This window comes from Barbus barbus, assembly GCF_936440315.1.
Source record: "Barbus barbus genome assembly, chromosome: 47".
NCBI lineage: Eukaryota > Metazoa > Chordata > Actinopteri > Cypriniformes > Cyprinidae > Barbus > Barbus barbus.
The window spans coordinates 9,483,254-9,499,469 of NC_136725.1; the positions used below are offsets into that span (position 1 = coordinate 9,483,254).

Consider the following 16,216-nt stretch of genomic DNA (forward strand, 5'->3'; position numbering starts at 1 on the left):
TGTTTCCTAGAATGAGTATGTGTAATATTTCTGTCAAGTTATTACAATGAATTATGTGTTTCTACACCGGATGTGTGTGGCATGTTGCAACACAACAGAACAAAATATTGTACATATTGTAAGCATATTGGAGCTGTCTACACTGCAAGTGACCTCACGGTTTTAATTGACAGACACCTGGTATATTTTTGACATGCTGCAGAACTGCTTCTGCCACTTATTTCCCCGTCTATCTGAAATAAAGAACATTAATTTACAAAAAGCAGGAACTGATTGCTATGGAATTTATTTGACACATTTTCATTTTCTCAGCTTGGACTGACTAGATTCTAACCATATGTATGTGCAGATTGGTTATTCTAAAATAGCCTGTATTATAAAGGAAACTTACTCCTTTAACTGTTGCTGAAGTCTGGAGCTCACAGCTGATTGGTTTGTGGTTAGTGAACATTCTCACAGTGTTGACAGACTCAAGCTGTCACTACGTGGTTTCAGGCACTTCCAGTGTAGACGAGGTGTGACAGTTTCTGCGTTTGCCAACTCTAATGACTGATGTGTTTATATGTGTGTTTGTGTGTGATTGCAGCGATCGTAATTACATCTACTATCACCAAGGACCCAATCACAGGTCTGTCCAGTACTTCTTCCCGTCTGCAGTATACAGCCAGTAAAGAGGATGTAGAATCTCAATTCACCTGCACGGCAAAGCATGTGATGGGCCCCGACCAGGTTTCAGAAGTCGAGACCTTCCCAATTCATTGTAAGTAACTTAATTGCAGCTAAGTACATACTAAAAAGTACTTTTCTGACACTACCATTGAAAAAAAAAATTGTCGGAATCAGCCATTGCACTTCGGGCGTCCCGACTTCGAGTCACGGTTCGAGGACCTCTCTTTTTTCCACTTCCTGTTTCATATATTGTCCTATCCTAATAAAAAGGGGAAAAAATAAAAAAAATAGATATGGTATTCAGAATAGCATCTCTGAACGTACAACTCGTCGAACCCTGAAGCAGATGGGCTACAGCAGCAGAAGACCACACTGGGTGCTGCTCCTGTCAGCTAAGAACAGGAAACAGAGGCTACAATTCGCACAGGCTCACCAAAATTGGACAATAGAAGATTGGAAAAAACGTTGCCTGGTCTGATGAGTCTTGATTTCTGCTGCGACATTCAGATGGTAGGGTCAGAATTTGGCATAAAGAACATGAAAGCATGGAACCACCCTGCCTTGTCTCAACGATTCAGGCTGGTGGTGGTGGTGTAATGGTGTGGGGGATATTTTCTTGGCACACTTTGGGCCCCTTAGTACCAATTGAGCATCGTTTAAACACCACAGCCTGCCTGAGTATTGTTGGTGACCATGTCCATTCTTTTATGCTCAAATTATCTCAGACTGGTTTCTTGAACATGTCAATGAGTTCACTTTACTCAAATGGCCTCCACAGTCACCAGATCTCAATCCAATAGAGCACCTTTGGGATATGGTGGAACGGGAGATTCGCATCATGGATGTGCAGCCGACTAATCTGGAGCAACTACATGATACTATCATGTCAATATGGACCAAAATCTCAACACCTTGTTGAATCTATGCCACAAAGAATTAAGACAGTTCTGAAGTCAAAAGGGGGTCCAACCTAGTACTAGCAAGGTGTACCTAATTAGATTAGATTAGATTAGATTCAACTTTATTGTCATTTATGCAGAGTACAAGTACAGAGCTAATGAAATGCAGTTAGCATCTAACCAGAAGTGCAAGAATATAGTGTTTTATATACATATAAGTGCAGAGTAAATGAAGATATGATTTACAGAATGTACAGTGGAATTGCTATATACAGTATTGTACAGTATTGAGCAGAGTATATACAGAATATAAATAGGAATGCAATGTAGGGATTGTATGTACATTATGAACAGAGCAATGTAGGATTATATACATTATGAACAGCAGAAACGTGAGAACAGTGGTAATAAATAAATACAGCTGGATGAGTGTGCAAAATATTGATAGGACAATGTATTCTATGCAAAATAGCAGTAGTGCAATATTTTATAGAAATATTTTACTGTGCTTTGTGTAGTAACAACTTTATACAGTTTATAGTGTGATAACTTGTACAGTCTGTGCAAAATAAGAGTAGTGCAAATGCATGTGTGTAAAGTACTGTGACCAGTGCAGTAATAAGCAGGTGCAGGTTAGATTGGTGGTGTGGCGTTCAGAAGTGTCACAGCCTCGGGGAAGAAGCTCTTCCTGAGCCTACTAGTGCGAGAGCGTAGGCACCTGTAACGCCTGCCGGATGGAAGGAGGGTGAAAAGTCCATGGTTAGGGTGAGAGGTCCATGGTTTATTTATATATAATAAAGTGGCCAGTGAGTGTAAGTCTTCTATGTTCACCAAGGCTGCAGTTATTTGATCAAAATACAGCAAAAACACAATATTGTGAAAGATTTTTACTTTCTAATATAGATTTTCTATTTTAATATATTTTAAAATGTGATTTATTCCTGTGATGGCAAAGCTGAATTTTCAGCAGCCTTTACTGCACTCTTCAATGTCACATAATCCTTCAGAAATCATTCAACTGGTGCTCAAGAAACATTTATTATTATCAGTGTTCAATACAGATGTTTTTAAGGATTTTTTGATGAATGAAAAAGAACAGCATTTATTTGAAGTAGAAATCTTTTGTAACATTAGAAATGCCTTTATTGATCAATTTAATGTGTCCTTGCTAAATTAAGATTTATTTTTTTTCAGCAGCAACAAAATAAGCAAATAAATAAACTGATCCCAAACTTTTGAATAGTGTGTTTTATCAAATTTGTATTGGTAATTATTATTATTTTTAAATTAATTGCAAATATTTTTATCAAAAGTGACTTAGAAATAGGCAATTTATAAGCCAAGAACCAATGATTTTTATTGTCATATGTCTAAACAGAATCAGTGCATAAGAGTACAGGATTTTATATCATCTTGTTTATAATTGATGGTACCCAGTCCTTTAATATCATTAAATTCTCTTCAGGTAAAATGTCTATTATTGCACCACTGGATTCAGGTTACTGTACTTTACATGGCCACTTGTACACAAACCAGTTCCTCTTGGAGCGGATCTGCCATGTTAGCCCAGAGATGAAAACGAATTGCTTTGATGCGTTATTTGTTTGATTTTACAGCTGGTTTGAGGGATCCGTGTTCACAGATGCCTGCGTATCTGTACATCACCTAGTACATGAAGCCATCTCATGAGTCCTGAACCTTGAATTGAAGGTCTCAGCTGGTAGCCAGGCTCAATTTGATGTTTTTTTGTCAGGCATAATGCCAGTAACCAAGTCTGCTGTAGCATCTCTCTCTCTCTCTCTTATCTGAATGCTGAGAGGTTTGTTCAGTGCCTCAGGGTGAAGATGTGATGTGAAATGCTCTGTGGCTGCTGGGTGAGAAAACGAGGGCAAGAATGAGAGACTGCAAATGGTTGTGGAAATGAAGGCATTTAAGCCCCTTGGGGTCTACAGAATGGTGCGATGTCTTAGGGAATGTTTTTTTAGTTGCTTGCTACATGTTGATATGGAAAGTCACACCGAATCCCTGCAATGACAGCCATCTTCCTCAGGCTCACTTCTAGTCTCTCTAATGTTTGTTTTCTCTTTTTTTGTCTTTAAGACCCTACTGAGAAGGTGAGTCTACAGGTTGTTTCTGAGAGCCCCATTAGGGAAGGTGATGATGTGACACTGAAATGCCAGGCGGATGGAAACCCCCCTCCTACCAGCTTCAACTTCAACATTAAGGTGAGAGATCATCGGCCGTGTCCACAGCAACCACGCTGGTCTTTCATCTCCAAGGTCCTGCTGTCTGCCCTGTATCCTTCTCTACAGGTTAATTACAATGGCTCCTTCTCTCTCTCGTCCTCTCTAGGGCAAGAAGGTCACGGTGACGGACAAGGATGTCTACACTCTGACTGGCGTTACCCGAGCAGACAGTGGCATTTACAAGTGCTCCCTGCTTGACAATGATGTGATGGAGTCCACTCAGTTTGTCACCGTGAGCTGTGAGTGGATGAACGATGCACTCTATTTCTCTGTCTCTCTCTCCCTAAGGGCATCTACACACTAGAGAAAGACCTTATGGAGCGTTTGATAGATATGGGTAGATATTTTTGAGATTTGAAAAGAGAAAAAATCAGTTTAAAATCAAGCGGTAATACAGGGAATTGGATTTCCAAATGCATTCTCTGCAATCTGTTGGTCATAATCGCAAGTTTCTCAACATTTGGTCATGACGAAGACTCACTTTAGAAAACTTTTCGCAGATATGGCAGAAATAGTAAAAGAGGCATGTTTTTTTCAGATTCCTCTAACGCCCCTCCCCACTAATCAAAGTAATAAAATATATTATTTATAATTATTTACTTAATCTGGCAACCGACACATAATTTCTCCATTGAAAAAAACAAAAAGTGGCGGGTTTTCCGAAAACATGGTTAATGTGTACATCAATGTTTATTGATAGCTAGTGCGGTATTATGCTGAAAGAATAATGTAATACAGCCAGCCTGTGTTCATTGACAATGTACTGTAGCTTGTGTTATTCTTCTTGGCAATGAACTGTAATAAATTCTAATCCAAAACATGTATTCTCAAATAAATGACACACACATTTTAGCCAGCCTGCTGCGAATTACCATCTAACCTGCTAGCATACTGTTTGCATTTATGGATCATGAATAAATGCAAATGCATTGAAAATTCTAGCCTTGAAAAAATTACAAGCATTTTCTGGGGAAAATTCACTATATTTTAGTTTTATTTGACCAGTTTTCTGTTTGTGGAATGTATTGATATGAAAACGAAACTCACCAGGGAAGTAGAGAAGTAAAAAAAAAAAGAACTGAGCCTTTATCATGTTTTTGTAATACTTTAAAAGATGCAAAGTTTAATATCTAACAACATTAGCTCAACCAAACTCAAGCCATTGTTTGCACTAATGTTGCTGTAGAGTCAAGCCTAAATAAACCGACTCAGCCATTGAACCAAACTTTTCCATTCCAATTAACTCCTTCCTTTATAGTATGAATTAATGCACGAGTGAAACGTTAATCAAATCTATCTTCAGCAGGATTAGCGAAGGGGGCAGGACAGCATGCAGACAGCTTAATTAGGAGTTTTTGAGGCTGCTACGGTCTCCAGCTCGCTGATAAGCTCACAGACTCTGGCCTTTCTATAATTCTCATTGAGGTGATGGTGTGTGTATCTGTTTGGTTCAAAAGGCCTGATGATCTCCATAATGTGGATTTAGTGACGCTTGGGTTTGGAGACTCAAATGTATTTCACGGTGTCTGTGTAGTGCGCTTTCAAAGCTGGTGGCATCTCAGCTGTCCATGTGTGGATAGAAAACAATTGCTCAGGCGAGAATAAGGAGGTGCGAGGAGGGCCTTAGCGTTCTGAGTTGGCAAAGAAATGTGATGCGTTTCAACAGCTTCAGTGGTTGAAATATTTTTAGGACAGGTGTGGAAAAAAGGAGCCTGCAGCGGACTGATACACCCTTGTCATCTATCCTTACTTTCTGTCTTTCTTTTTCAGTTCTGGATGTAAGCCTCACTCCTACAGGCAAGGTGTTAAAGAAGTTCGGGGAAAACGTGACGGTGTCATTGGAAAAGAACACCTCTTCTGAAGCAAAAGTGACATGGACTAAGGTAAGAGATTGCAGGGAATCTAACAGATCTGGGTTAGGATCATTTAGTCATGCTAATCAAACAACTTTTTCGATTTCTCCAGGATAACCGTAAACTAGACAAACTGCCCAACTTCTCAAAGTTGACCTATAGTGATGCAGGCCTCTATGTGTGTGACGTGTCCATTGAAGGAATCAAACGCAGTTTGTCCTTTGAGCTTGCTGTGGAAGGTAGGACTTGTAGACACTTTTAATATTTTAACTAGTGCTGTCAAACAATGAATCGTATACAAAATAAGTTCTTGTTTGCATATATGTACGTGTACTGTGTATATTTATTTTGTATATATAAATACACACACATACAGTATATATTTTGAAAATAGTTACATGTATATATTTATATTCTTATATTTTATATTATATATAAATATGTTTAATATACAAACATAACATTTTCCTTAAATATATACATGCATTTGTTTGTATTTATATATACATAATAAATTTACACAGTACACATACATATATTATGCAAGCAAAACTTATTTTGGATGTGATTAAGCGTGATTAATTGTTTGACAGCACTAATTTTAACATTTTATTAATCTTACGTTTACATTTTATTTATTTATTGTATTTGTAACATTCTATTAATATGTGTTTGTGAATATATATACACACTTTTTATTTTATTACTTTATACATTTTAATTGTATACATATATACATATATATATATATACTATATATATATATATATATATATATATATATATATATATATATATATATATATATATATATATATATATACACACACACACACAGTGCCCTCCAAAAGTATTGGAACAGTAAAGACAAAATTGCTCTGTTGGCCGTGGAGTCAAGATATTTACAAATATGATTAAAAGATGAATATGAGACAAAACTACAGAATGTCACATTTTATTATTAGCCGTTTCAACACATACATGTTTTACCAGCTAAGATCAGCACTTTTAGAGTTTCATCCCTGTATCTGATGTGAGCATAAGTATTGAACAGTTGCCTCACAGGTCTTTCTAAGTGATCAGCTGTGTCCTGTTGCATTAATTCTTCAGATATTAAAAGCAGGGAATGTGTCGTATCATTATATCCATTACTTCTGTATTCTGAATCCTGCAATTGATGAAGACGCACACAAACCAGGATGAAGATGAGGGAGCTGACTTTGAGAGAAAAGCAAACAATTTGGATGCTAAAAGAAAAGAGGAAGTCAATTAGAAATATAACAAAAACAAAGGGCATGGAGAAATCAAGAGTTTGGAAACCACCAGCGACACCAGCAACCAACAACTACCTGATCGGCTGAGAAAACAACAGTAGTTGATGACAGACAAATCATAAAAGCTGTAAAAATGAATCATAAAAGACATGTCTGTAAAATCACCAACAACTTCCAGAAAGCTGGGGTGATGCTCTGACAATCTACTGTCCTCAGGAGACTTTGACACAGAATTACAGATGCTACACAGCAAGATGATTAGAGTTTGCAAAAAAGCACAAAGGTGAGCCAGAAGTGTTTTGGAACTGTGTTTATGGACCGATGAGACAAAGATGAACCTTTATCTAAGTGATGGGAAAGAAAAAATGTGGAGAAAAAAGGGAATTGCAAATGATCCCAAGCACACAGCCTCATCTGTAAAGCATGGTGGAGGTGGTGTCATGGCATGGGCATGCATGGCTGTCTCTGGAACAGGCCCTCTCAACTTTACTGATGACTTAATGTATGATGACAGTAGCAGAATGAATTTGGAAGAGTACAAAACCATCTTGCCTACCAATATTCAAGAAAATGCCACCAGATTCATTGGGAAGTGCTTCATATTGCATCAGGACAATGAACCAAAACACCCTGCTAGTTCAGTGAAGGAATTTATAAGGGCAAAGAAATGGAAAGTCTTAGATTGCCGAAGTCAATCTCCAGATTTAAATCCGATTGAACATGAATTTCACCAGCTGGAGAGGAGAGTAAAGGCAGACACTCCCCAAAACAAGCAACAATTGGAATTGGCTGCATTAAAGGCTGGGAAAAGTATTTCAAAGGATGAGACCAAGAGTCTGGTGATGTCTATGGGTCACAGACTCACTGCTGTGATTGTGCGCAAGGGATCTGCAACTAAATAATAGCTTTTAATATTTTATATCTGCCTTATGTTCAACTGTCCCAATACTTATGCTCACATCAGATAGAGGGATGAAACTCTAAAAGTGCTGAACTTCTTAGCTGGTAAAACATCTATGTGTTGAATCACCCAATAATAAAATGTGACATTCTGTAGTTTTGTCTCATATTCATCTTTTAATCATATTTGCAAATGTCTTGACTCCACAGCCAACAGAGCAATTTTGTCTTTACTGTTCCAATACTTATGGAGGGGACTGTATACTTCAGCATTTTATTCTATATATTTTGTGTATTGATATATTTACTTTATTTTAACATTTATATGTTAAAAATAAATGTATATTTGTTACCTACTTATAATTTAACCTATAATTATTAATATAGACAGTATATAAAGTAAATATAATGTAAAATGCAATAATACATACATACATATACATACACATATATATGAAGAGTTTATTTGCAAAAGACAGATTACTGGTTTTTTTTTTTTTTTTTTTTAAAAAGTAAAAAAAAAATAGTTTTTTATTATGTTGCCATGTTTTTGTGTTAGCTATATTTATTTATTTTTGTTATTTTTTAACCTAATCAAAATAACTCAACTGCAGTTTGATTGAGATGAATTTAAATGCACAATGAAAACACATGATTTTTGAAAATTGTTCAAAACGGAGTTATCTGTTTTTGCAAATGAACTATATATATATATATATATATATATATATATATATATATATATATATATATACACACACTATATGAAAGCATAAATATGATATTATCTCCAGGTCCTCCTACAATTACAAGTCTGACAAAGCATCGCAGCAATGACGGCAAACACAAAGTCTTGACATGTGAGGCAGAAGGTTCACCTAAACCTGACGTGCAGTGGAGTGTCAACGGAACTAACGTGAGCCTCTATCACTATCACTAAATCTAGATAGATTTGAATCTGATATATGATTTATATCATCATGTTGTAGACATTACTCTTGTCCTAAAGAACCTTGCATCTTGTACATTTTTATGCAAGAAGGAAACATGCCCAGATATTTCACTCAGTTCCGGTCTAGACAAGATGAAAGGTGCACAGGTGTTTGAAGTCACAGGTTTTCAGCACCCAGAAGTGAAGAGACAACTTTCAATTTACGTTAAAAAGGGAACAGTTGTCCTGGGACGGATATGTCTGGAATCGCACACAAATAATTATTATTCGTCCTGTGTTCCACAGACTGACGGCTCTGGTATTTGGTTGCGAGCAACTTTGCCTTTGTTTCTGGCTTTTTTATTTTGACAAGTAGCGAATTTCCACAGAGGCATGTCTCGCCACCCTCCAAAACGCCTTTGAGGGAAGGTGATTTCCGCTTATTGTGAGACTACAGGCAGGACATGAAAACAGGACAATGAGGACAGGCATGCCAAAGCAGGACTCCAAAAACTAGCCTGGTTGTTACCCCAGATATCCCAGACATAGTGTGTGTGTCCCATGAGTCAACAGTGTTTAGGTTTTGATACAGAGTGGTCTGACCGAAACTCGTCATTTTCTTTCACCACAGGCACACCGCGATGCAAATACTTACGCAGTTAGCTCTTTTTTTGATTCTCAGTGTCTTGTAGGTCTCAGTGGATGCATTTCAAATGAATGAGTTTAGATTTGGTGTTTTGAGTTGGTCTGCTTCCAGGGGGGTTATAAAGTCACACCAGGTATACTGTACTTTGCCTCCTGTAAAATCCAAAACATGCGAGTTAGACTTTCTAGTGTTGTTACACATTTTATTTGCATTTTATTACAGCTTTATAAAATAATCTTAAAAACAAATGTCCTTTAAAAGCCCCCAAAAAACCCAGTAATTAATCCAACAGTGAAACTAGAAAAAAATGGCTTAAACGTATTTTGATTTGCTTCTCCTTCTAATTTCAGATAACTGAATTTTTAATGACATGTAGTTATGTTTTACCTTACTGTAAAAATTTATTTTATTTTGAAAATGTTAATAAAATATGAATAGAGATGAAAAAATATACACTTAAAAGACTGGAGTAGCTAATGTCTGCTGAAAATTCAGCTTCACCTTCATAGGAATAAATTACTTTTTAAATAATAGAAAACAGTTATTTTAAATAGTTTGAATATTTCACAATATTACTGCTTTTACTGTATTTTTGATCAAATAAATGCAGCCTTGGTGGGCATAGTCTGAGGCTTCCTTTATTAAAAAATAGGCCAAGTTTTTAAACGACAGTGGCTTATAATAATAATAAACTTGTGTTTATATGAAAGAAATCAGAAAATACATTATTTACTATTCATTTGGACTTGATTGTATCTCAGAGGCTGCTTATTTCTGGTATATTTTGCTGTGATCCTGTGGATCGCAGTGTTGGTATCCAGTAGCTAGCTCACACTGCACTCTGTCAGGGATTCAGCGCTCACTATCTGGCTTAATGACACAGATATTGAAGTCTGTTTGTGATGGAGACTCATTTAGTGGCTGTGTGATTACTGACACACATTGCACTCGTTTTTCCGACCCCTGAGGTGTGTGTGTTTTCTGTGAGACTTTCCATTAGCGCTGGGTGTGCTGGTGGTGGTGGTGCTGGCTTTATGATAATAAATGAGCTGAGGATCATTAGAGCCCTCTAGTTGAGAGGTGTATTAAATAACGCAAACAGGTCCAACTTTGTTCTTGTTTATTTGTATTTTTCATATTTAAAGGTAATATTCTGGTTATGAAAAATAACTGCAATTGTTGTTGTCTTGCAGGATGAAATGTCATATTTCAACGGGAAGGCCACATTCAAGCTGACCGTAGTGCCCACTAAGAACCTCACCGTCAGCTGTCTTGTGACCAATAAACTCGGTTCCGACTCGAAGGAGATCAGCGTGTTTTCTCGTAAGTACTGTACGCGCTGTGAGACTCGCTTACTAACACTCAATCGACCCCTTTAAAAAGGCTCATATTATAGGGCTGTCAAGAACATATTTAGATTAAAAAGAACCATTAGCTTACATATTTGACATGGTTAATAACAAGTGGATTTGAGAGCGGACACGAGCACTGAGAATGCTTGTTTTTTTGTTTGTTTTTTTAACAGAAATAGGTCAATAATAAATAATTAGCATTAATGATGTACAATTTTTGTCTTATTTTAAGTTTTTTAATGGCACAAATAATACTAGTTTGACAGCCCTGATAAGTAAATGCCATATCTAACATCTCTTATGTGCATGTGAGGAGATTGGTAAAACTAGCATGTTCCGCACAGGTTTGCCTGATGCACCATTCAAATGCAGGGTGATTTAGTGACCTTTTACTATATTAGTATTATTAGTGTCCTGGTGTGAACACTGGAAAGACAGGGCTGGCTGCTTTCTCTCAGGTCCTGTTGTTCACTCACAGGGCATGAGGCGCTGTCTTTCTTGTTTCTGGCTTTGGCTCGGGTTTTGTTTGTCTGTGTCAGGGTGCTTGGACTGCTGTCCCTTTTCCTCCTCCTCTCTTTCCGACCGCTTTCGCATGCTTGTGGTCATCTTCCTTACTAGAATCTGATTGGACAATACTCACTTCTGATTTAAATTGGTTTTTGCATCTAAACCACAGTTGGGTGGTGGCTTTTCTTCTCACCAAATTTGTCATAAATGCCAGTTTGATATCATTTTGCACCCAAAGTTAATTTGATTTTATATCTGATTTCAGTATTTGAGGAGGACACGTCCAAACCAGGTAAGATCTGATTTCGTTCACTTGAATTTGACTTAAAATGAAGTAGAGGTTAAGATCATGAGTCGGAGGGTGTCAAGCATCCTGGCATCATGCAAACTTTGTGCCTTCACGTCTTTTAAATGTTTCTTTTAGCTGTCGAATACCTGAAAAATGTCATCACAATCCCAGCTTTAATTTTTCTCAAGTAGCAGGATTCTGTCAATCATTTTTGATTTCCCAGGATTGCCTTTCCCTGTGAAGAGTCATAATGCTTCAGAGGAATTCATAAAGTGTTTATCTGTCCATCATATTTAGAGAAAAACGAAGACGGCGCAGAACAGGCCAAAGTGATTGTGGGTGTCGTGGTTGGACTCCTTGTAGCCGCAGCTTTGGTGGGACTCACCTACTGGCTCTATATCAAGAAAAGGTAAGATGCAACATGACATTGCAAAAATAAGTTGAGTATGAAAAAGCAGAGTATATTTCACCGCCTATGTTTAAATTACAACCTGTACAGATGAAGTACATATGATTGCAGTAGAAGTCACAGTATCTGCTGTTATACATCATCTTGATTTGTTCAGATTGACAAGAGAAGCGAGCGAGCCAGAAATGGTCCAGCCGCAAGAGCTGAGTTTGAAATGTGCTGAAAGATTAATCAAGGTAAAATTGTCCTGTTAGACAAGGCAGCTGGAAGACCGGCGAGAAGGAGGCAGGCACTTCAGAGGAGAGTAAGAAACTGGAGGAGAACAATCATAAAGCAGATGTCTAAAAGAGAAGAGAGCCGTCAAAGAAGAACGAAGAAGGTGGGCATATTTTCGTTTGCAATTTTACAATTTCAAAGCAAGGCAAGGTGGAAAATTTACACCTGCCAAAACTGGGTGATACTTAATAATAATAATATATGTATGAAAAAAATGGTACATTCTTCACTGAGGTAAAAGAAACCGTTAAAACAGTCACACAGATGTTTTCTTTAGAAATCTTTCATCTGAATCATGCACATCACAGTTAAGTGTTAAGACTATCATTATTCCAATGTGATGTAAACAATGTAGTATATTACAGTAGCTAATAAAGGTACCAATCCACTGGTGAGTAACTTGTATTTGGCTTTGAATTAAGTCCAATATTGAGTACGCCAACTCAATATTTTGATGTCAGTCTATTCTTATTTTCTCATATTTTATAATCACATTCATTGTTTGTGTTTGTATACCAGGAATGAACCAGGAAAGAGGCCTTGTTATACTGAATGTGCAGTACTACACACTTCAATCATCTAATTCCAGACATCTGATTGGACAGCGACGCCTCCTTCAGGCTGCTCGTGTGCGTCACTCATCACCGAATGTTTTCAGAATATTTCCTATTCCAAATGAACGGTTTGTTAAAAAAAATTAAGAAAAAAAGAAAGAAAATCCCCCACCACGATTCAAAAGTGTAAAAGAGAAAACCACTTGTGTTGTAAATTTAGTCTGCACCGAGGACTGCATTTACTTTTGATCGATTCTGACTTTTCTTTTTGTGTTCCCAGTGAATGTTCTCGTTTCATGCGCATTGCTGATGTGGTGGGCACAGCTGTTTTGTTCCCCCTCTAGTTTAAAAAAAAATAAAAATGTAAATTCGCTGTACACTTTTTAGGCCTGTGTAAATACGTGGAGTACGTTCACTACTTAACGTTGAAAAAAATAACAATGGATTTTGGGACTACGTATTGATATTGCACAGTCCCTCATTGAAAACTCCTAAGATCGCGGTCGGATGCTGGAAGAACGATGAATTCACTGCTGTTACACCTCTGTTCACTCATGTTTTATTTATTGGTACCTCTTTACGTCACTGCCCTATGACATTCATGTTATTTCCTCTAGTTCGAAGTGGCTAAGTAGTGAAAACGGGTTTAGAAATTTAGCATAGCATAGGGAGATTTTCTGCTACACCCAGTGGCCTTCAGGTTGCATTGCATGATGTCATAGTTGTAGGGCTCTGAACTCAGCAGAACACGGCCCGCTAGAGTTTAACATAGCGACGTAGACGTGACTTGCATATAGTATAAACAAGCAAACATCCGCTCTCGGTATCAGACTGGGTGGTAGCGACCTTGCATGCAGAGCCTTTATTTTTTTGGTAGGAAGTAAATATAAAAGAATAGCCCCATTATTCTGCCTTAAGAGAAAGAGTCAGTATTGAAAGGCAAACTTGAGTCAGTATGTTAATGTGAAACCTCACTGTATAGCCTTTCAGTTTTGCACTTCCCTCGGACTACAAAAACTGCATCTTTTTTTTCTTTTACACATCATTTTCTGTATCTACGATATTTGTCAGGTTGATGTCCGACACTGTAGTCTTTAAGGATGGGTTGAAGCATAGTTCCGTTCATTGTGGTCTGAAGAAGCTGTAAATATGTTTGAATGTCTTGCTTGTGTTTGGCTATTTATAATGTGTGAGAAATGCAAGGTTAGCTGTGATTCTACTTAGTCACTAAAGAGACCCTTTTTATTTAAAATGTAATCTCACTAAAGCTTTCACTTTTTTGTTTGTCTCCACAAACGAGTGTTTTGAATGTCCATTTTTAGCTGTGACCGTCTCGCATATTTTGAACCATCAGGTCAGCAGTGAAACCAAAGAGGGTAACCGCAAAAGAAGGCCATAAAGTATTGTAAATACTGACTTTTGTTTTTGTACTTTTGTTGACAATAAAAGTGTACATTTTGAAGTAAGTTTCTGGGGTTTTTTTCCCATGCACAACAACAACAAAAAACACAGCAGATGTTAATACTGACTTTTATAAAACGATTTTTTCTCCACAAGAACATATCACAGGTTACCAACATTACTGAAAGAAGAAAATAATCATCTCCAAGAAAACTTTTAACAAATATAAATTAATTGCACACATCACTGGTTTTAAATGATCCACAAGGCATTTTCCAACAAACTAAAATCTCTCATAAAAAGAAGAGGGTAAATGAACAGAAACCGTTCCCCTTGTGAACCTGTCGAAGGCCACATCCTCTTCCGCTGTAGGGTCCACTCAGTTCTCAGACTTTCAAGTGTAAGATGGAGCGCGAGACCAGTGCAAAAATGAAGTTTCAAGTTCAAGAGCAAACCTGATAGCTAGGAATGACAAACAGCCGGGGGGGTATGGGTGTCAAAGCGGTCCAGCTTCACAGAACCTCCAAAAGGCCTTGAATGAAGCGGTTGCTGGAGTTTTCTTCAGTTTGTGGCCATCACTATTACATCAAACCATTAGAAAGACTCGTAGATAATATTCTGCATCTTTTTGGTTTGTTTGCCAGGCGCTTATACAAATGGTGCATGTCCAGGTCTTTTTTTTTTGCATATCGCGTCAGTGCAAGTGGGCTGAGGGTAACTGAAAAAAGGGAAGGGGAAGGTTTAGGTGGCTTCTCCTGCAATGCACTAATTTTAAAATAAATAAGGAACCGATGCATTCAAAGGGGGTTTGTTTTATTTCACGAGTTGACAGGCCCTATTTACAGAAGATGAAACAACCATATTAGCCCTTGCTTGCAAACGCTGGAATGCACGCAGTTGTCAAAGGCGTCCGTTAAGAGTTGATAAAAAGTGGCTAAAGAGAACTGTGAACCTGATATTCGATGTCCGTCTCTTTTTCTGCCTCAAATGATCTGAACTGGTTTGTCGTGTTCACGGCAAATTAATGAGATAAAGGAGAAACGGTCACATCGAGAGCCATTACTGTAAAATTCATGATACCCAAGAGGCCAGGAAGGAGCGGCTGTACGTGGGTAATATTTGTGTGTGCGGCGGCAACAGCAGTGGCAGGAAAGGCATGAACATCCTGCAGACACTGGTAACACAAACAGAAGCGTTCAGAGCTGCTTTCATTTCCGTCCAGCCAATTTGAGAGAAGTACAAACGTCACTGCTTTGAAGGGCACGGCAAATCCACTCTAAAATGTGGATGGACACCTCCAAATATGAAAAAAATCAATTTAACTTCCTCTCTTGAACGTCCCGAGCTGTAACGACGATGACCTGAGCGCTGCAGATAAGCCACGTCACTGTAAACACAAGGCTTTTTTTGTTTTTTCACAGGATCCCAATGTTACAAACGCAACACTCCGTTAGGCTCCTTTTGGTGGAAAAGCACACGTTTTCATCTCATTTGCTGTATGTGCTAAACGAAAGCAAGCAGAAGTCAGCCTGCGGTTTGTACGTTCAGAGACAGTCGTAGTTATAGTTTGAAATCACTTCGGCGCAGGCTACAAGCCCTGCCTGGGGGCGACTAGCGCGAACTCTCGCAAAATGTTCCGTGCCACGTCCACCTTATTCTGCGCGATCATCAGCGCTCGTTTCACATCTTCAAACGAGTAGCCCTCTCCCATCAGCTTGGCGATCTTGGCGTCGACGTTCTCCCGGGACGATTCGTGCGGTCTTCTGTGGATGTCTGGAGGGATGATCCTGGGAAGTGGTTTTGGAGGTCTCTCAGGTGCCCTGAAGCAATCTCCAGCCACTGTAAACAGGAAACAAAGAGCGTTTAGTCAAAATGGGCCACTGAGAGTGGATGGTAGCAGGACGACTAAAAAAACTCTGAACACATTAAAAACCCATTACAGGCTAATAATTAATAATTCATCGAGTGCATTCATCTTGATGGCTAATGGCTTCATTTAATAAACCTCCA

The 16,216-nt window shown here is 38.1% G+C and overlaps 2 protein-coding genes across 2 annotated transcripts in view; one reads left to right on the forward strand and one right to left on the reverse strand.

The window, feature by feature from the left end:
- LOC306865680 (CD166 antigen homolog) overlaps positions 1 to 14,268 on the forward strand; it is a 70,215-nt gene extending 55,947 nt beyond the window's left edge. The window contains exons 6-16 of the mRNA XM_079410424.1: positions 587 to 760; positions 3,669 to 3,793; positions 3,921 to 4,053; positions 5,585 to 5,697; positions 5,780 to 5,906; positions 8,636 to 8,757; positions 10,612 to 10,741; positions 11,543 to 11,569; positions 11,864 to 11,975; positions 12,230 to 12,354; positions 12,771 to 14,268. Of these exons, the coding sequence (XP_079266550.1) occupies positions 587 to 760; positions 3,669 to 3,793; positions 3,921 to 4,053; positions 5,585 to 5,697; positions 5,780 to 5,906; positions 8,636 to 8,757; positions 10,612 to 10,741; positions 11,543 to 11,569; positions 11,864 to 11,975; positions 12,230 to 12,320 (1,154 nt within the window). The 3' untranslated portion in view covers positions 12,321 to 12,354; positions 12,771 to 14,268. The remainder of the gene's footprint in view (positions 1 to 586; positions 761 to 3,668; positions 3,794 to 3,920; positions 4,054 to 5,584; positions 5,698 to 5,779; positions 5,907 to 8,635; positions 8,758 to 10,611; positions 10,742 to 11,542; positions 11,570 to 11,863; positions 11,976 to 12,229; positions 12,355 to 12,770) is intronic.
- A 51-nt stretch (positions 14,269 to 14,319) lies between these two features.
- Positions 14,320 to 16,216, reverse strand: part of LOC306865679 (E3 ubiquitin-protein ligase CBL-B-like) — a 63,360-nt gene continuing 61,463 nt past the window's right edge. Inside the window, exon 19 of the mRNA XM_079410423.1 lies at positions 14,320 to 16,045. Within this exon, the coding sequence (XP_079266549.1) occupies positions 15,795 to 16,045 (251 nt within the window). The 3' untranslated portion in view covers positions 14,320 to 15,794. The remainder of the gene's footprint in view (positions 16,046 to 16,216) is intronic.